This window comes from Leucoraja erinacea, chromosome 23 (assembly GCF_028641065.1).
Source record: "Leucoraja erinacea ecotype New England chromosome 23, Leri_hhj_1, whole genome shotgun sequence".
In the NCBI taxonomy this organism is placed as follows: Eukaryota; Metazoa; Chordata; class Chondrichthyes; order Rajiformes; family Rajidae; genus Leucoraja; species Leucoraja erinaceus.
Genome location: NC_073399.1, coordinates 20,008,368 through 20,030,635, shown reverse-complemented (window position 1 = coordinate 20,030,635; position 22,268 = coordinate 20,008,368). Strand labels below are relative to the sequence as shown.

At 44.6% G+C, this 22,268-nt stretch overlaps 1 protein-coding gene across 1 annotated transcript in view; it reads left to right on the top strand.

The window, feature by feature from the left end:
- The first annotated feature begins 3,654 nt into the window (after positions 1-3,654).
- The window catches only part of acsf2 (acyl-CoA synthetase family member 2), a 97,426-nt gene continuing 78,812 nt past the window's right edge, over positions 3,655-22,268 (top strand). The window contains exon 1 of the mRNA XM_055654051.1: positions 3,655-3,967. Within this exon, the coding sequence (XP_055510026.1) occupies positions 3,864-3,967 (104 nt within the window). The 5' untranslated portion in view covers positions 3,655-3,863. The remainder of the gene's footprint in view (positions 3,968-22,268) is intronic.

Below are 22,268 nucleotides of genomic sequence, written 5' to 3'. Positions count from 1 at the left end.
TTCTTACTTGCAGCAGCACAACAGATATGGAAACATCGGAGACAGACACAATATGCTGGAGTGCAGCATCTCTGGAGAGATTTCAGGTGAAGTTTCAGGTCAAGACCCTTCTTCAGACTCTGAATGTTGAAGACACCAGCATTTTGGTATTTTATTTAAATCACATAATTAATCAATAATGTTTTATTATTAATGTTTAATGTTTTATGTATCATTCTTAACTGTCACTGTATGTTATGTTGTCACTTGTGTGCGGAGCACCAAGGCAAATTTCTTGTATGTGAATACTTGGCCAATAAACGTATTCATTCATTAAACCAGCAACTGCTGTTCCTTCCTATACACATATGTAAACATAGTATTCTGTAAAACCTATTTAAACAAGTTCAATATATATATATAAAAGTCTAAACTTGACCACTTCCTGTTTGCACTGTATATTAATGTTAGAAAATAATGCAACCACTGTGGGCGTTGCTCAGTCTCTGCAAGATGGGGAAGGGAGAGGGTCACGACTCTCAGTCTGAGCTGGAAATCTACAGAACACTGAGAATACTGACCTGTGAGTGCCCTTTATGTGTTTTTAAACTGTGCCTTTTACACATGTGTGGTTATTGAAATGTGTGCCTTTTGCAACCGTGTGCCTTTTGCAAATGTGTGCCTTTTGCAACTGTATAAAAAGATGAAAATGTTGATAATTGATTGTGCACCCTCTCTCCCTTCTCTCTCACAGTCCCTCACCTGTTTTCGGCAGAATTTCTGGCGGTTTCTGAGCTGCCAGCCTGCCAGGCTTGAGTTACTGAGCTGCCAGGCCTGAGTGATTTAGCTGACCCAAGAATCCATTCGGCCCACTATGTCCATACTAGCCCTCTGGAAACCAGTCCCGTTGGCCCACAACACCTATGCTAGCACTCCAGAAAGCCCTCCCCCCCCCAACACCGGCCGGCAATCTTGGAATTGGTGGAGAGGTGGAATATTATGTTGGGGGACCAGCCCTCCCAGGGGAAGCTGAGACCAAACGGGTCCCACATAGTCTAGTATATATATATATATATGGTATATATATATATTAGACCAAGTGCAGACCCAACTCAAGCCGTTCCAGAACGTAAGTTTCCAGCACTCCCCTTGCCTCCCTCAGCACATGCCCTGCGTTTTACAATAGCAATTCACCCTCCCAATGCTAGTCTATCCATTGTGACATCATCAATTCAAGCTGCCATTGTGACGTCATAATTTGAAGCTGCTCGTTTTGAAATTCAAATACGTCATCATTTGAAACTGGTCGGTTGAAATTCAAGGTAATTAATCAGTAATAAGTCGAGAAATAAAGCATAAAATGTTCAGTGAAAGTGATCTCTGCCTCGAGGGGAAAAATGTGAATCAGAATATGTTAAAATCTTGTGAAAGTTGGCATTTTTAAAGCTTTAATCGTGAATAGTATCAAATATAGGATGAAATCTTCATTGAGGCTTGTCTCTGCAAGCTGAGCCATTGTGACATCATCAGTTGAAACTGGTAGTTTTAATTTCAAAGTCTTTTGACTTAATCAGTAATGAGTCGAGAATAAATCAATATATATATGTAATTCAAAGGCATGGCAGTTCCTTCCATTGCTATGCAGACGATACACAACTCTATCTCCCCCTGAAGCCCAACAACCGATCAAATCTACGTAACCTTATCCACTGCCTCGAGGATATAAACTGTTGGATGGCCCAGAACTTCCTCCAACTAAACGAGAGTAAGTCTGAGGTAATCCTTCTCGGCCCCTCGGACTCAATCAAAACGATAGCAGGCAGCCTTGGAAGCCTTACCCCATTATTCAAACCTCACATCAAAAACCTTGGCGTGATATTTCCAGCTTCGGACGATAGCTAAAATAAAACAATTCCTCCAGTTTGAGGACCTCAAAAAGATCCATACATTTATCTCCTCCCGCCTCGATTACTTTACTCCCTTTACACTGACATCAGCCAATCTTCCCTGTCCCGCCTGCAACTGGTCCAAAACGCCGCAGCGAGACTCCTGAAGGGCACCCGAAAAAGGGACTACATCACCCCGACTCTCGCCTCCCTCCACTGGCTCCCTGTGCGGTTCCGAATAAATTTCAAGATCCTTCTTTATGTTTACAAAGCCCTTAATGGGATTGTCCCCACCTACATCAAAAGTCTGCTAACCCCCCACACCACCTCCAGGTCCCTCAGATCGGCCAACTTGGGGTTACTGAACATCTCGCGGTCTAGGCATGAGCTTAGGGGCGACCGCGCCTTTGCAGTTGCAGCTCCTAGACTGTGGAACAGCATCCCTCTTCCCATCAGAACTCCATCGATTCTTTTAAGTCGAGACTTAAAACTCATCTTTACTCTCAAGCCTTTCTAGATGTCCTCTGAGGGAGGGCTATATGTATGTATTTATGTATGTACTTAATCCATGAACCACTGTTGTATAACGTTAGTACCTCCACCAATGTAAAGCATTTTGGTCAACGAAACCAAAATGCTTTACATTGGTGGAGGTACTAACGTTTTTTAATTGTGCTACAGAAATAAAAGTGACTTGACTTGAAATTTGAAGAAGGATCTTGACGTGCAACGTCACCCATTCATTCTCTCTAGAAATGCAGCCTGTCCTGCTGAGTTCCTTCAGCTTTATATATATAATATAATAATAATAATAATAATAATAATAATAATAAATAATAATATATATATATATATATACGGAACTTGTTCATTATGTGCTTTACATAGTACTATGTGTAGGAAGGAACTGTAGATAGAAATATGTATATATATATATACCGGATCGAGTGATTTTTATCTATGTTCCGACTTAAACTGTGTGTAAAATCGAAACCATTCACTACCCTGTAACCAAGCACACTTTAGCTTCATGAGTTACACGTGTCACGCGCTAGTCTGAGTTCACAGAGCGGGCAACGCACAAGCGGTCCGCACCCTCGCTCCAACCGCAGGCTGACTTGTCCGTGAATGCACACCCTATTCCCCAGATCACACGCCAGTTAATGAGTGAGCCAGATGCCAAACAATCAAGAATTCCTGATAAAAGGGTGCTGGATGATTGGAGTTTACTGTAATTATTTAGTATCTCTGCCGTTGCTGGTTGAAAAATACGCTCCGGGTTCCATCAAAGACAGACACGAAATGCTCGAGTAGCGCAAAGGGTCAGGCATGCCATCTCTGGAGACCCGTTTGAAGATGTGTCTCGACCCGAAACGTCACCTATTCCATTTCACCAGAGATGCTGCCTGACCCGTGGAGTCACCCCAGCAGTTTGTGTCTATCTTCAGTGTAAACCAGCATCTGCAGTTCCTTCCTACACTCCGGGTTCCATCGCCATGGTTTAGTCGATCTCCACCTATGCGCTCTTACTGCCCGTTTTTAGTTGTTTTGCTAGCTTGTTGAACAGGGTTCGAGTTGTCCTGCAGATAAACTCCTTTCCATCACGAAGCGTGCGGGGGGCGAAAGATGGGGAGAGTTGGGGCAAAGATAAAGACTTTTCGATGCCAGACTCCAGCATAAACCCGGCGGTTAAAAACAGTTTACTCGCTATTGAGTTGTAAATGCTGGACACTTAAAGATAAAGATATACTGATACTGACTTACTCCAGCCGCGTATGTTTGGAAGTGTTTCCCGGACCTCGGACTGATCAAGTCACTGAGTACAGAGCGACCAAAAGAGCAACGTGAACGCTGACCCGGCTCGGCCCTCTGCCAGCTTGGGGCTCTTGCCCCCTGAGCTGCGCTGGGCGTGGCCAGCAGTTACAGTGTCCCCACCACAGATACTAGAGGAGCAGTCCCGGCCACGGAGTGGAGCAGTCAGACCTCCGCGTTCAGAAGATGGGTTTCTCGATCGTGCTCCGGACCTTCGCCCTGCGGCGCCGCCCCGGTTCCCGTGGCTGGCCGGCACTCGCCTCGGCTCTCTGCGGCAGCAGGTCAAACAGGTGAGAGCAGCGGGGCCTTATAATGCTGGTGGCTAGCTCTGCCCCGCTCTGGGCGCGCACCGACTGTTCCAGCCGTTCCCGGGGAGTTCTCCAGGTACAACTACTCTCAAAACAAAGTGCAGGAGCAACGGGAGACACCGGCAACTGCAGCGCCGGGAACTGGAGTAAAACACAAAGTGCTGGAGTAATTTAGCGGACAAGCCAGCATCGGTGGGGGGGAATGGACAGGCGACGTTTCGCGTCCGACCCCGATCCACTGCGTTCCTCCAGCAGTTTGATTATTTTACTGAAGATTCTAGCGTCTGCGATCTCTTGAAATTCGTTGCAAGGAAACGACGGATAAGCTTCCCCCAACAAAAACACAAGGTGCTGAAGTAACTTGGCCGGGTCTCGCAGCATTGTTGGGTTCGGGGGGGGGGGGGAGATGGACAGTCGTGTTTCAAGTCGTGATACTTCTCCATTCCGGATGAGCCGAGTGGAATAACCTCCATGTATTATAGCTCAATGTCTGTCAGAGAGTCGTCGGCAGGTAAGAGACAGGGGAGAGAGACATGGTTTCAGTCCATGGGCACTGGCTCCAGTGCCATGGAAGGATGAGGCACTTATTAGTGATTACCTCAGGTTAACTGGGCTGGGACCAGCGGCCAAACTAATGGAGCTGTGTATAATTTTGAAAGTAAACATTTGAATGGAGGGTACACAAAATTGCTGGAGAAACTTAGCGGGTGCAGCAGCATCTATGGAGCGAAGGAAATAGGCGACGTTTCGGGCCGAAACCCTTCTTCAGACTGGTGGGGGTGGGGGCGGGGGAGAAGGAAGGAAAAGGGGAGGAGGAGGAGCCCGAGGGCGGGCGGATAGGAGGGTGGGAGGAGACAGCTGGAGGGTTAAGGAAGGGGAGGAGACAGCAAGGGCTAGCAAAATTGGGAGAATTCAATGTTAATGCCATTTCTGGAGAAATTTGAATGAAGGGGAGCGTTCTAGTGGGGGAGCATACAGTTGAGGATGGTGGTGTTTAGTTAAATTAAGTTTCGTTTTGTTTATTATTACGAGTACTAAAGTACAATGAAAAACCTTTTGTTGCATGCAATCCGGTCAGGGGAAAGACCATAAATGTTTACAATCAGGTCTTTCACAGTGTACAGACACAGGATAAAGGCAATAACATTTAGTGCAAGATAAAGTCCAGGAAAGTCCAATTAAAGATAGTCTGAGGGTCTTCAATTAGATAGATGGCACGTCAGGAGTGTTCTCTAGTTGGTGATAGGATGGTTCAGTTGCCTGATAATAGTTGGGAAGAAACTATTCCTGAATCTGTAGGCGTGTGTTATGCAGCAATGTAGTGGGAGGCAAGGATAGACACAAAATGCTAGAGTAACTCAGCGGGACAGGCAGCATTTCTGGAGAGAAGGAATGTGTGACGTTTCGGGTCGAGACTCTTCTTCAGACTGAATTCTGTGCCAAGGATTCTGAGCAGCAAATGGGGAGAAGTACGAAAGCAGTTAAAGTAAAAGAGACTGCGGATTGCTTGTCAGTGTGGAGTGTTGTAACAAGATGTACACATTTAGGGTGCAGCTGGCAGACTCTTAGTTAGATCTTGAGCTCGGGTGCTGTCTGTGTGGAGTTTGCATGTTCTCCCTATAACTGCGTGCCTTTCTCCGGGTGTTCCAATTGCCTCCCACATTCCAAAGACAAGCGTGTTTGTAGGTAAATTGGCTTCTGTAAAGCATTGCCCCTAGTGTGGATGAGAATGTGGGATGTGCAGAACTATTGTGAACGGGTAACTGATGGTTGGCGTGGACTCGGTGGCCCGTTTCTATACTGTTTCGCTCAACTAAACTAATGTTTGAGTTTGATTAAAGTGGCAATGACTGTCGTTGTGGCTGAGGGCAGAGAGACTCGCCATTAATGATCACGTTCAGATGTCTCTAACATATGTATAAAAACTTCCTCTGGTATATAAAGACGAGAAGCACATGTTTGTTCTTTACCAAATGAGGCTGGGGAATTCCTGAGGAATATCAAACGCAGTGTTGTTAACCAGGTATTTTCTATCGGCATTCATATTGGAAAATATTGAAAGCATACCAAATCCAGCAGGACTGAAGAACATGCAGCAATTCTTACTGGAAAAGTACACAGCAAGCTGAGGGAACCCACACTGGACCAGATAGCCTACATTATCACGTGAACAGTGGTAGCCTCCATCCATAATTCCTCAGATTCTGGGAAAGTTCCAACAGCTTGGAAAACAGCAACTGTAGCTTGGGAATTCTAACAAGGAGTGAGTGAGAAAGCAGGGAGCCATGGGCCAGTTAGCCCACCATCAGCTGTAGGGAACGCGCTAGAATCCATTATTGACGTAACGATAAAGGGCCTGTCCCTCTTTCACGACCTAATTCACGACCATTTTTACTCGTGGACATTTGTCATCAGGCTAGAAAAATGCCCCGACCTACTTGATGCCACGAGTACCTACGACTAGCATCACGGTCTGCTACGACCTACCTACGACCTCGTGATGACCATGCTGCGAGTATGAGTCGGGGGCAAACTCGGCAGAGGTCGTGAAAGTGGGACAGGCCCTTAACACAGCGTAATATGTTTCCGCAAATCTGGATGTTTGTATTAAAGGGAAATGGCATTCTGTATACTTATTCAAGTTTAGAGTATGTTGATGAAAAACTGAGGCGTGTCATCAGATTTGGGTTTCGTATTGGGTTTTCTCATCTTTACCAGTGAATTAGACCTTGGGGTAGAAGCTCCAATTTCTAAATTTGCAGGTGACACAAAATGTGGTTGTGCTGTGAACTGTGAGGAGATGGTGATAAATTGTAGTGTAGGTCCGCCCACCCCTATAATCCAGACAACATTACGAGAGCTCAGTTGAAATAGCATGCAATAGTAATTTAAAAAAAAACAAATATATAAATAAGTGGTAACAGGACCTGGTAACGGGAGGTAAAACAACAAAAACAGACTTGGTTGGTAGTCCCCTTTCTGCGGAGTTTAATGTTATAATAGAGCGATTGTTTCTATTTTCTCTTTCTTTCTTTTCTAGGGTCTATTTTCTCACTTTACTTCCTTCTCTAACTTCTTTCCTAAGGGGCTTTCTTTTCCCAACACTCTTGCACTTCACGACTCTCTTGCACTTTCTTTACTTTCCTTACTTCTACCTTTTTCTTAAAGCTCAAAAAAATGAAGCGGTACAAAAAATGTATTAAGATATATGTGTTGTGTAGGATTGTAATGTACCGTACTTCTAATAAAAATAAAATAAAAAAAATAAAATAAAATTAAAAAAAAAGAAATAGCATGAGTGGCCACAGGTGGCGTTGGAGTAACGGGCGCTCTCTCAGGTTGTGTCCCTCAGGTGATTTGTTTACACCTAAACATTAAAATCCTTTCTTGACCGTGTCTAATTCTATCTCTGCTGGCTTAGTGTTTAAGTTTTTCGTATTTCCCGACAACCCCTGCTTCCACCAATCTGTTCAATTTTCCTCTTCTCCTCTGGAACTCTGAAATTCCTGTCACGCCTTCTCTACTTTACTGAGCACTTGTAAAATACTTTACTGAGCACTTGTAAAAGGCTGCTTTCCAAAATCCCTCTTCAACAATGTTCTCAATCTTCACTCCTAAATGTTTGCAAAGACAATACAGTAAACCCTCTCCCAGCTGCTTAGAGCAGAGGGATTCCGACCCCACTCCCGACTCACAAGGTTCACCCACCGCACGGTCCCGTGACACGGTTGTTGTTGCGGCTCACGTTGTAGTCCCAGTGGACTGCACTTTATTTGGGTCAATGCCATTGACAGGATGCGGTCCAAAGGTGGAGTACGTCGGCGACAATGGGGAAGAAGGGGGAGGGGGAGGGGAGAGACCGACTGGTCAGAGTGATGGGAGAATCAGGAGGCAACAGTCGAGCGGGAAGTGGACAAAGCTACCGCAGACAGCAAGTTACAGCTGGTGGGAGTGGAGGGAGCCCCACGGTGACCTAACATGTTGTCAGATACGTGGACGGGAAGGTTTATCGTGGTAAATGCTTGCAAAGAAAGGTATGTTCATCATAATGGGTGGGTTGAAATGCCTGTTTCCATGGTGTATGGAGGAGAATTAAAACTGACAAAGGGAAGAATATCTTATAGCGTGTATGGGGAATCTGCATGTGCTGGCTGCAGCATAGTAAAAGTGGGTTGCATTGTGGCCTTCACCGGGAAATTAGCTAAATTTGCTGGTGAGAGTCTCCTATGACTGCGGAGGTGATGCTACAGGGAGGAAGTTGGGAGAGAGTTGGTGTGGTCATGGTGATTTGAATGACTCCTAAAGATGTAGCCATTCTATGATCTACGTCGTAAAATTAGTGATTAAAGTATTAGTGTTAATTTAGGACTTCATTATAAGTGGGGTTGAAAAGCAGGTCTTACAACATCTTAAAGTAACATAACTGGTTCCTGTGAAACCACACCGGCATTCCTAAATTCACCCTGGGAAAACGCACACGGTCATGGGGAGAACATACAAATTCCATACAGACAGCACCTGGGAACGAACCCGCGCTGAAAGGCAGCAACTCTACCATTGGCCCACCATGCCAGCAGATACAGGGGACCCTCAAACGCCAAGATTCCAGGAGGTACACAAAACACACTGAGTTCCACTTGTGTTACATAGAAACATAGAAAGTAGGTGCAGGAGGAGGCCATTCGGCCCTTCAAGCCAGCACCGCCGTTCATCGTGATCATGGCTGATCATCCCCAATCAATAACCCATGCCTGCTTTCTCCCCATATCCCTTGATTCCACCAGCCCCTAGAGCTTTACCTAACTCTCTTAAATCCATCCAGTGATTCGGCCTCCACTGCCCTCTGTGGGAGAGAATTACAGAGCCCTATACAACTGCAGAATAACCTCTCTACTCCTATACTGAAATCCTCTTGTTATGAAGGCCATATGTTTTGGTCTAGATTCCAGCATCTGCAGTCTCTTGTATCTTTCTGAATAAACGTAGCTCAGCCCACAGTTTTTGTTGTGTTCGGTACTGTTAAAATACTTTATATTGCTGGAAGAAGATATAAGCTGGAAGAAGATATAAGATATAAGAAGATATAAGATAAAACAAATAGTGGGCAATGGAACTGAAAACAAAGGCTAAACTGAAAAAGTGGGGGGATGTGGAACATCAGCCTTTTAAACAACAGATGACAATGTTAAAAAACCTTTGCCATGTTTGTCTTTCCTTGGACCAATCCTTCTGTACATTTTTGCTCTCTTTCCCTTTCCCTTTCTCTCGCCCTCTCTCCCCATTCCTCTGCTCATCACAACAGCACTGTCTGAGCTTTAACACTATAACTCACTCACCAGACTGGGCTCAGTAGCAGGTGCAGCATTCACTACCCATCTCCAGCTGCTCAGCAGAGGTGGTGAAACACTTGTTTCAATGCGATCTCTAATTCCTTCTGTCAAAGCACTGCAGTCATATTAGCGTGGTCCTGGATTCATGTATATGCCTAATGATAAGGGAGGTTGCCATTCACAAAGGACACTCGTGAAACATTCCACCCAAGTTTCCTACACACGTTTGTCTGAAAAGTTATTATTAATATACTCTCACTGGGGAGCCAGCTTTGCAGATAGGCTATCTGTTCACAGAAAGATTACCCTTGACATTAACTCTGTGTGCTATGTGACAGACAATCAGGGGATGGTTAGTAGGAGTAAAATATTAAGACTGTGACTTCAACTCATGAACGCGCCAGCTCATTTATTACATGAAGGTGCAGTGACCTTCAGGCAGAGGGGATAAGGCTGATGATAAGGTACGACTGCATCAAAGGAACTGTCAGTAAAAGTAGACGCAATGTGCTGGAGTAATTCAGCCGGCCAGGCAGCATACCTGAAGAATAAGTCACATTTTGAAGGATAATTTACATTTTTGGATGGGACCTTTCTTCATATTGATGAAGCGTACCAACCGAAACCATCACCCATTCATCTCCTGCACAGATGCTGCCTGACCCCCTGAGTTACTCCAGCACTTTGTGTCTCTTTTTGTAAACCAGCATCTGCAGTTTCTTGTTTCAAAACTGTGGGTAAAAGTAAGCAGCCAACACTGTTCCAGACCATGCGGAACCGGGTCTCCCCCCCCATCCCTGCCTACTGCGCACCTGTGGACAGTTCACAGGGCAAACCCACTCCCCCTCTCACTTTCCCTGAAATCTTTTTTCTCCACATTCCCATCAAATCCGCCCAGGGACCGGGAGAACTCCAGCATTCTATAGGTAGTTTAGTTTATTTATTGTCACGTGTACCGACCTACAGTGAAAAGCTAACCTGTCAGCAGAAAGACAATACATGATTACAATCGAGCCATTCACAGTGTACAGATATATGATAAAGGAATAACGTGAATAACATTTATTGTTAGATAAAGCCAGTAATGTTTGATTAAAGATAGTCCAATGGTCTCCTATAAGGTAGATAGCAGTTCAGAACTGCTCTCTCGCTATGGTAGGATGGTAAGTAATCCTTATACTTTCATCACAACCTACAATTATCGAATTATGTCTGGACGTGTTCTGTATTGTTCCTCTACATTCCATTGCCCCAACCTGCCCCTCTGCACACACAAAAGTTTTTGCTGAGATTTAATTATTTTTCCCTCTTCATGCATCATTTGGTTAAGTCCATTTTGCCTGACTAGTTCGTCACACAGCCTTCTCTGCCGGCAATTACATGGGGAGGAACGGTGGTGCAGTGGCCTGGGCAAGGTGGCTTTACAGTGCCAGAGGTTGGACTGCAGTGGCCTGCCTGCTTATGCCTGGGGGGGTTCACATGGAACAGCACACAGCCTTTTTCTCCCACATGGGGAGGGGTGGCGCAGTGGCCTGGGCAAGGTGGCTTTACAGTGCCAGAGACCCGGGTTCGATCCCGACTATGGGTGCTGTCTGTATGGAGTGTGTACGTTCTCCCCATGACCTGCGTGGGTTTTCTCCAGGCGCTCCGGTTTCCTCCCACACTCCAAAGGCGTACAGGTTTATAGGTTAATTGGGTTTGGTAAAATTGTCGGATAGTGTTAGTATGCGGGGATCGCTTGTCGGTGTGGACTCGGTGGGCCGAAGGGCCTGTTTCTGCACTGTATCTCTAAACTAAACTAAATTAAATGAATCGGCTATCCCTTCTGCTCAAGTCAAGTCAAGTCAGGTTTGTCATATGCATGTACGGGTGAGGTACAGGTACCGTGAAAGATCTTGCTTGCAGCAGTTGCATAGTCACATAGACTCAGTCCACATGCAAAATCAAATTATGCATACATTCTGCAAGGCAGTAAAATAAAAACACTGAGTTAAAAAACAAGGCGTCGGTGCAAAACACAATTAGAAAATCAACTCCAACCCTTATGTGAGGTTCATCTTGATCTTGAGATGGTCTGTTTTCTATCACTGTACTTTGGCTCGTCACAGACTGGTGCTGCATTTAGCAAGTCTACAGTATATTCTAATTTTCTTCGTCAGTTCCATTGTGGTCATGGCCTTTCCGCAAATCTGGTGCCAACAACAATTAATTTCAACATTGCAAAGTCTCCCCAGTTTGTACATTCATTACATCATAGTCCTAGGCTGTCCCCCTTGGTTTTGCTTTAGTTCTTACCCAGTGTTGGAAAATGCATGTCCTTCATGTCCTCTGTTCCTAGAGGGCCTGTCCCACTTAGGCGATTTTTTTGGGCGACTGCCGGCGATAGGTCGTAGTGGGTCGCCGAAAAAACGGCGACTGGACCCCCCCCACGACAAAGTCTACGACAACCTGCCACCTAGTCGACGGCAAGCTAAGGCAAGCTACTGACAACCAGCGACCGATTAGGACGTCCACCTATGACCACACCTATGACAACCTACGTCCACACAGGCAACATCCGAAGTCAACCTTTGCCAACTGAAGACAATTCAGTCACCGGTACCTGTCACCGGTTGACGTAGGTATTAGCCAATGGAATTCATCGAAGTCGTCATCCGGCTTCAACCTACACCACCTGGTCACAACCTGTGTCATCCTGACGACAGGAGAAGACAAGCTACGTCAAGCCCACAATCGCCGAAAGGTTTTCAACATTTCAAAATCCAGCGGCAACAAGAAAAAAGTTACGACTCTTTAGATGATGATGATGATTCAATTTATTGTCATTGTCAGTGTACAGTACAGAGACAACGAAATGCATTTTTTTTTAGCATCTCCCTTGAAAGGGAGACACAGGGCGTCGCGGTGTGCCCGCGCCTGCCGCCGTAACATTCCATTACAGGCAAAGGTGGGTGAAGTGTCTTGCCCAAGGACACAACGACAGTATGCACTCCAAGCGGGATTTGAACCGGCTACCCTCCGGTCGCCAGCCGAACTCTTAGCCCATTGTGCTATCTGTCGTCAGATAGCACAGGTGGCAGGTTGTCGTTAGGTGACTCGAGGAGACAACTCACGACCATACAGGCCATGCAGGCATACAGGCCATGTGGAACCAGCCTAGTCGCCTGTAGTCGCCAAATAAATTTCCCAAGTGGGACAGGCCCTTAATCCTCTCAAAGAATTTCACGAGAAAAATAAAGCAGAAAAGCCAGACACCATAATTGTTCAGATTTGATGAAATATCTGTTCATTTTCCCACACATACTGCCTGTCCAGCAGACTTTCCAACATTGAATATTTGTAGTTTGGTTTAGTGATACAGCGTGGAGGCAGGCCCTTCGGCCCACTGAGTCCACACAGAAAATCAATCACCCATTCACACTATTTCTACGTTATCCCACTTTCTCATCTACTCCCTGCACTCTAGGGCAGATGTAATGGGCTAATTCTCGTGCAGACCTGCCGTCTTTCGGATGTGAGAGGTGGAGGAAATCGGAGTGCCTGGAAGAAACCTGTGGGGTCTCAGGGAGAACATGCAAACTCTACACAGAGAGCACCTGAGATCAGGATCAAACCCAAGTCTCTGGTGCTATGAGGCTGCAGCTCTACCAGTTGACCACTGTACTGTCTGATAAATAAATAAATAAACAAACAAACAGATAGGCTGTTTTTATTTCAGATTTTTAACATCTGCTTTATTATTTTTAATTTCACTAATGAGATATTGGAAGACTCCAACATAACAGTAATAGGGAATGCACCTACATAGAGGAAAAATGTACAGAGCAACTCTTGCTCAGGTGATCAAAGTGGCATTGTAGCCATGGTGACCTTCTCTATGTGAAGCCGGGAAGTCCCTTTTACAAGATTCATTTACTGGAAGTTACTGGCCTCCCAGAACAACTGTTGAGAAATTAAGGCACTGCAGGTGTTAGAATGTGGTGAGTAATTATGGATGGAGTGTAGGTGTAGGATTATGTTTATTGTTGTTATGCACTGAGGTATAGTGATAAGCTTAGTTTTGCACGCTATCTAATCAAAGCAGATAATAGTATATGTAAACATAATGAAGCCAAATTCTAAGGCCAAAGTCAAATCCAATACAATACAATTATCAGAGCAAAGGGAAAGATACATAGAGCGGAATATAGTTCTCCGTGTCATGCACAAGATCTAGATCTAAAGTCCAAAGACTGCAATGGGGCAGAGGTGATCCAAACAGTACCCAAGCTTATGGGAGGAGTGTTCAGAAGCCCAATAACAGAGAGGAAGAAGCTGTTTCTGAGATCCTGGCTGGGCCTGAACTGGGATATCTCAAAATGGATTTGGAAGTCATGTGGATTCAGATGGTGGAAAAGAAAAGTGCTGATGGAAGACACATGGCTGTCGTAGTGAGTCTGGGTGGGAGCATGGGTGAAGAGCAGGAGAGCTGTAGGAATCACACTGGGAACAGTGAGAAAGTCCGGCAGAGCTGTCGGAGAGAGGAGAACCTCTTCAAAGTCAACTTACTTTACATTGAATTAATGGCCAAGAAAGATTTTGTCGTGATTACTGATATACTCAAAATTAACTCGGGTGACACAGAGAATTCTTCAAGAAGTTCAAATCTTTATTTGCAAATCAAGGCTGAGAAGCTCAAAGAGTAAATCACTTGAGAGCCCACTGCAGACAAAGAGCTGCCCCTTCTTATGGCATGTTTAACTCTGTATGTCCCACCCCCGGTACATTTCCACACCCAATCACTTGCAGACATTCCCTTATCGATAACCACTTTCCCTCCTTCCCAGTTATTTTCCATTCCGTAATTCATAGAAACATAGAAAGTAGGTGCGAGAGTAGACCACCAGGTCCGTCGAGCCCGCACCGCCATTCGCTCATGGCTGAACACTAAACAGACACACTTACCACAAACAGTAGACACAAGACACAGAACACAAGACACTACCCTCCCCTTTATACCTCTATCACCCCTCTCCACCCCAAGAACCTCGTGATCTCCTGGGGGAGGCAAAAAACCGGATAAAAACCCAGGTCCAATTCGGGAAAAAAAAACGGGAAATTCCTCTCCGACCCCAATCCAGGCGATCGACACTTGTCCAGGAGATCACTCAGGTCTTACTATACTAACCATACCTAGGTCCATATCCCTGCCCTCTCCCCGTAGCCCCTTATCCCCTTGGCAGCTAAAAAACCATCTATTTTAGTCTTAAATATATTTAAAGTTTCTGCTTCCACTGCTCCCTGGGGCAGTGAATTCCATAAATTAACCACCCTCTGGGTGAAGAAGTTCTTCCTCATCTCAGTTTTAAAAGAGCCCCCCTTATTCTGCAACTATGTCCCCTAGTTCTAGTTTCCCCGATCATTGGGAACATCCTCGGTGCATCCACCCGATCAAGGCCCCTCACGATCTTATATGTTTCAATGAGATCGCCTCTCATTCTTCTAAACTCCAAAGAGTAGAGTTCCAGCCTACTTAACCTTTCCTCATATGTCAATCCCCTCATTGCAGGAATTAATCTTGTAAACCTTCGCTGCACTGCCTCCAGGGCTAGTACATCCTTTCTTAAGTATGGACCCCAGAACTGTACACAGTATTCCTATTTAATCACATGACTTCCCCTTTCTTGGGCCCTTATTTCTCTTAGCTAGGGCTTGATACAGGGTTACAAAGGTCATATAACTGTCACAACTGACTTACGCTAAGTGTTGCAAGAGAATAACCCAACGTTTACTTTCTTATCTTAGGCTTCCCTTATCTCCCTTAGTCATCCCAGCTAGGGGTGTTACAAAGGTCATATAACTGTCACTACTGATTTACACTAATTGCTGAGCTAGACCCAAACGCCCCCTCCCCCCCCCCCCCCCCCCCAATTTATATATACAAAACATACAATGCAAGCACAAATGGTTTATCTAAACATGGACAAGCTAAATCCAAACATGCAGAGCAAAGCTAATACAAAGGATAATAGTTAAGTATCTCAGGTATTACAAACACCAGGAATATAAAATATAAAGATACTACACCCCTAAACAGCCCAACTTCCTTAGAAGGCTTAGGAAGTTCAACCTGTCCCAAACAACTCTCATCTACCTCTACAGATTTGCCATAGAAAGCATTTTATCGGAATGCATCACAACATGGCTTGGGAACTGCTCTCTGCAAGACTGCAAGAAATTGCAGAATGTTAATGATGTAGCCCAGACCATTAGGCACGCCAACTTCCATTGGATGGCAAACAAACTTTCCATTTTCTCCATCTACTTCATGCTGTATTGGCAATACCACCATCATAATCAAGGACCAGTCTCACCATGGTCACTCCCTCGTGTCCCCTCTTCCATCGGGTAAGAGGACCAACATTTTTTAAATGTATACCTCTGCATTCAGGGACAGTTTCTTCCCAGCTGTCATTAGTAAACTGAACCCATAACCCTGGAATCTTGAGAAATGAAGATTCCTGATGCATGAGCTATTGGTAACAGGAAGTAAAGACTTTAGATGAGAAGTATTTGTTTAAACAGACATGATTTCAGTTAGACTTGTTTGCAAGTTGTTCCTTGATAAGATGTGGGGTTGGGGAGTTCATGTACAAGGCATGCAGCAGATTCTTTACTATGCCAAGGATGCATGAAATTTGATTTTAAATCTTGCTGACATAACTTGAAAATTTGAGGTATATGGGTAGCAATAGGGGTAGTAATTACCAAGATTTGTAGATTGTTATAAAGAGCTGATCGCGTCTGTAAGTGACTCCAGTCCAAAACATCTGGGAGGACAATAGGGATACTAAGTTGTGACTTTAGCCATACTAAGCTAGTCTTGTAACTTCAATCCATTACAACTCTGTGGTAAGTTTCCAAACCCTTCTTTGACTTGCACAATGATTCAATCAGACGATAGTTTATTCACCGACGTCCCCTTCCTGGACCCCAAGTATTTCTGGCTGAACTGTCTGAGAGTCTCCCATTTTATCTGGAAGTGGATCTTTATTCATATTATGCTGGCCAAACTCTCCATTTCAAAAATAGTTGGAAGAAGGTTATAATTGAGTTATGCTACTCAGCTTCATATTCTGATATTTTCCAAAGGACAACTGGTAGAATTGCTGCCTCACTGTGTCAAAGACCCGGGTTCGATCCTGAGCTCTATTGCTGTCTGTATGGAGTTTGCATGTTCTCCTTGTGACAGCATGGGTTTGCTCCTGGTGCTCCAGTTTCCTCCCATAAGTCTCATTTCCCTTTCCCCTGACTTTCAGTCTGAAGAAGGGTCTCCACCTGAAACGTCACCTATTCCTTTTCTCCAGAGATGCTGTCTGACCCGCTGAGTTACTCCAGCTATTTGTGTCTATCTTGGGTTTGTAGCTTATCTATCTACCTGTCCAACTGTTTCTTAAACGATGGGATAGTTCCAGCCTCAACTACCTCCTCTGGCTGTTTGTACCATACACCCATCACCCTCTGTGTGAAAAAGTTACCCTCAGATTCCTATTAAATCTTTTCCCCTTCACCTTGAACCTATATCGTCTGGTCCTCGGTTTCCCTATGGGTAAAAGACTGCATCTACCCGATCTATTTCTCTCATGATTTTGTATACCTCTATAAGATCTCCCCTCATCCTCCTGCGCTCCATGGAATAGTGACCCAGCCTACTCAACCTCTCCATATAGCTTACACCCTCTAGTCCTGGCAACATCCTCATAAATCTTTTCTGAACCCTTTCATGCTTGAAAATATCTTTCTATAACATGGTGCCCAGAACTCAACACAATATTCTAAATGCAGTCTTATCAACGTCTTATACAACTGTAACATGACCTCCCAACTTCTATACTCAATACTCTGACTGATGAAGGCCAAAGTGCCAAAAGCCTTTTTGACCAACTAACTTACCTGCAACTCGACCTTCATGGAACCATGCACTTGTACTCCTAGATCCCTCTGCTCTACAACACTACCTAGTGGCCTACCATTTACTGTGTAGGTCCTGCTCTTGTCGTCGTCCCATTATGCAACATCTCACACTTCTATGTATTAAATTACATCAACCATTCCTCCGCCCACCTGTCCAATCGATCCAGATCCTGCTACAATTGTTCACAACCATCATCATTCATCACTATCTGCAAAACCACTAACTTTTGTATAATCAGCAAACTTGCTAATCTTGCCCTGTATGTTCTCGATGACAAACAGTAACGGGACCAGCACCGAACCTCAGGCCTCCATTCTGAGAAGCAACCTTCCACCATCACCCTCTGCTTCCTTCCATGGAGCCAATTTGCTATCCATTCAGCTATCTCTCCTTGGATCCCATGAGATTGAACCTTCCAGAGCAGCTTACCATGCGGCACCTTGTCGAACGCCTTACTAAAGTCCATGTACACAACATCTACAGCTCTGCCTCCATCAACCTTTTTGCTCACGTTGTCAAAAAAATCAATCAGATTTGTGAGACGAACTCCCACGTACAAAACCATGCTGACTGTCTCTAATCAGCCCTTGCTCATCCAAATGCCTGTGTATCCTATCACTCAGAATACTCTCCAGTAACTTACCAACTACAGATGTTAAACTCACTGGCCTATAGTTCCCAGCATTTTCCCTGCAGCCCTTCTTGAAACGAGGCACAACATTTGCCACCCTCCAATCCTCTGGCACCTCTCCTGTATTCAAGGACGACTTGTATATTTCAATCAGAGCTCCCGCAATTTCCTCTCTAGTTTCCCGCAATGTACTCGGATATATCTGATCATGCCCCGGAGATTGGTCTACCTTCAAACATGACAGTACCTTCAGTACTTCCTCGACGGTAACACTGACATGTCTCATGACACCTCCAGTGACTGCTACAAATTTCTTCCGTCCTACTGTCCTTCTCCTCAGCAACATCCTCGTAAACGGTCACTGGGAGAGGGAGAAGTTAGTTCTGACCGTCAGGAGGAGGGCGGAATAACAAGGTCGTTTTTGGTTGTAAGTAGGTATAATGGAAGGACCACAAAAGATCGGTCTCAAAGGGCATTAGGCTTGAAGAGAATTTAATAATGTATAATATTTCTCTTCACATCTTCCCGAATAAAGACAAATAAAGAACATTCTGGCACCTAAAGACTTGTATGTAATCCAATATAGTCAACAACATCATTCAACATTGGCTGACCCTCAGATGACATTATTCTCAATTCGCATCAGAAGACTCAAGATTGTTTAATAGCCACATGCACCAGGAATTGAACAATGGAATTCTTACTTGGTGTAGGTTTACATGCCCATTAACTGGATAACACAACAAATACATATACAATTGTCAACAACTCTATAAATTAATAATCAGTAATACGAGGCAATCAGACTATAATAGTGCAATGCCAAAGTGTGCAGTGCAACCAAAACAAAGTTCATAGTAGATGGTTGCTGAAGTTGGTTGTGGTTAGGGTTGTGCAAAATGGTCCAATAGCCTGAATGTTGCTGGGAAGAAGCTGTTCTTGAACCCAGAGCTCACGGTTCTCAGGCTCCTGTGCCTCCTGTAAATCCCTTTGATAGTTTTTTTTTAACCAAAAATAATTTATTCAATTATTTACAATAATATCTACAAAACTAAAGAATTCAAAGCAAAACCCACCACTGTAGTACGTAAAACAAATATTTTTAAATAACTATTTCCCCATCCTTGTCAAGGATGCATTCCACACCCAGCATGGGTAAGTCAATACCTCTGGTGGGCCAGGCAGTGTGCACCAGCCACTCTCTGCAGCCTCCCTTATTCCTGGATGTTCGAGTTACCAAATGTGAGTGTGATCACGATGCAACCAGTCAGTATGCTCGCCACTGTACAATTCTTGAAAGCCAGTGACCATTGATCAGTGTGCTTTTGTTCTGATGGTGATGGAGGCATTTGAGATGCACTATCTGGCGGGGTGCCCCGTACTGGGGGTTTGACTGCTGGATCTGGCGCTGTGGAGTGAGCTCGGTGGGAGATCACTTGGAAAACACTGGACATCATATTGTATTTTTTAGATTAATAATGCAGAAGGCAAGGGGAGATTTAAAGTGTATTACTTGTTGGAAGGCATGTTGTAATTGGAGGGAAACCAGCCAGTTGCACATCATTTGCGACTCCTCCCACTCCCCATACCAACCTGTCTGTCAAGGACACATGTCTGTCCTTGGCCTTCTCCATTGCTCTGGTGAGGGTAAACACAAACTGAAAGAAAAACTTCATATTCCGCTGGTGTCGCAACAATAGACAATAGACAATCGGTGCAGGAGTAGGTCATTCGGCCCTTCGAGCCAGCACCGCCATTCAATGTGATCATGGCTGATCATCCCCAATCAGTACCCTGTTCCTACCTTCTCCCCATATCCCCTGACTCTGCTATTTTTAAGATCCCTATCTAGCTCTCTCTTGAAAGCATCCAGAGAACCTGCCTCCACCGCCCTCTGAGGCAGAGAATTCCACAGACTCACCACTCTCTGTGAGAAAAAGTGTTTTCTCGTCTCCGTTCTAAATGACTTACTCCTTATTCTCAACAAATGATTATTATTATTGTTGTTGTTGTTATCATTATGTTACAACCCAATATAGAGATGTGGATTTTTCAATTTCACTTCCAGTGTTCTCCCTTTCCTTGTTTCCTTTCCCATCTCCACCTCCACCCCTTACCTGGTTCCACCACTCCCCCCATCCCCAGGCTGCTACAGACTGACACACTTTGCTGTTCCCCCTCAGTCCAGTATAGAGTATCAATCCAAGATCTCATCTGGGGTAGGGGTGACCTGTACAAAAAGGACGGGTTACACCTTAACTGGAGGGGGACCAACGTTCTGGCAGGCAGGTTTGCTAGGGCTACACATGTAGGTTTAAACTAAATAGTGGGGGGGAGGGATTGACAAATTGGGAGTATAAAGATGGAGTTGAAGGGGAAGTGAGTACAGGAAAAGGGGTGGGGTAGCTCTGTTGGTGAGGAATGAAATTCAGTCCCTTGCAAGGAGTGACATTTAAACAGGAGATGTGGAGTCAGTATGGATAGAACTAAGGAATTGTATTAGTAAATAAACCAGAATGGGACTTATCTACAGGTCCCCATACAGTAGTCTGGATATAGGGTGCAAGTTGAATCAGGAGTTAAAATTAGCATGTAGTAAAGGTAATGCTATGGTTGTTATGGGAGATTTCAACATGCAGGTAAACTGGGAAAATCAGGTTGGTACCGGATCCCAAGAAAGGGAGTTTGTGGAGTTCTTCCGTGATGGATTCTTGGAGCAGCTTGTATTGGAGCCTACCAGGGAGAAGGCAATTCTGGATTTAGTGTTATGTAATGAACCGGATTTGATAAAGGAACTTCAGGTTAAGGAGCCATTAGGAGGTAACGACCATAATATGGTCGTTTAATCTACAATTGGAGAGGTAGATGGGTAAATCAGAGGTGTCAGTATTACAGTTCAATAAAGGGGACTATGGAGCCATGAGGGAGGAGCTGGCCAAAGTTGACTGGAAAGATACCCTAGCAGGGATGACAGTGAAACAACAATGGCAGGTATTTCTGGGAATAATACAGAAGGTGCAGGATCAGTTCATTCCAAAGAGGATATAGAAAGATTCCAAGGGGAGTAAGGGGCATCCGTGGTTGACAAGGGACGTCAGGGACAGTATGAAAATAAAAGAGAAGAAACATAGAAACATAGAAAATAGGTGTAGGAGTAGGCCATTCGGCCCATCGAGCCTGCACCACCATTCGATATGATCATGGCTGATCATCCAACTCAGTATCCCATCCCTGCCTTCTCTCCCTTTAGCCACAAGGGCCACATCTAACTCCCTCTTAAATATAGCCAATGAACTGGCCTCAACTACGTTCTGTGGCAGAGAATTCCACAGATTCACCACTCTCTGTGTAAAAAATGATTTTCTCATCTTGGTCCTAAAAGACTTCCCTCTTATCCTTAAACTGTGACCCCTAGTTCTGGACTTCCCCAACATCGGGAATAATCTTCCTGCATCTAGCCTGTCCAACCCCAGAGAAGTACAACATTAACATAGATGAGCAGGAAGCAAGAGGATTGGGTAATGTTTAAAGAGCAGAAGATAACTAAAAAAGCAATACTGGGAGAAAAGATGAGGTACGAAGGTAAGCTAGCCAAGAATATAAAGGAGGATAGTAAAAGCTTCTTTAGGTATGTGTAGAGGAAAAAATTAGTTAAGACCAAAGTTGGATCCTTGAAGACTGAAAAAGGTGAATTTATTATGGGGAAACAAGGAAATGGCAGATGTGTTGAACAGGTACTTTGGCTCCGTCTTCACTAATGAGGACACAAACAATCTTCCTGATATACTAGTGGCCAGAGGATCTGGGGTGATGGAGGAACTGAAGGAAATCCACATTAGGCAGGAAATGGTGTTGGGTAGACTGATGGGACTGAAGGTCGATAAATCCCCAGGGCCTGATGGTCTGCATCCCATGGTACTTAAGGAAGTGGTTCTAGAAATCGTGGATGCATTAGTGATAATTTTCCAATGTTCTAAATATTCAGGATCAGTTCCTGTGGATTGGAGGGTAGCTAATGGCCCTGTCTCACGGTGCAAGTCCACCCACGAGTGATCCCGAGTTTAAAACAAATCAAACTCGTGGTAATCATGTAGAATTAACGTAGCGGGAATATCCGATTTTGTAGTTTAGTTTAGCTTATTGTCACGTGTACCGAGGTACAGTGAAAAGCTTTTGTTGCGTGCTAACCTGTCAGTGGAAATACAAAACATGATCACAATCGAGCTATCCACAGGATACGGATATATGATAAAGGGAACTACGTGAATAATGTTTGGTGCATGATATGGTCCAGTAAAGTCCAATCAAAGATATTCTGAGGTTGATAGTAGTTCAGGTCTGCTCTCCGGCTGTTGGTAGGATGGTTCA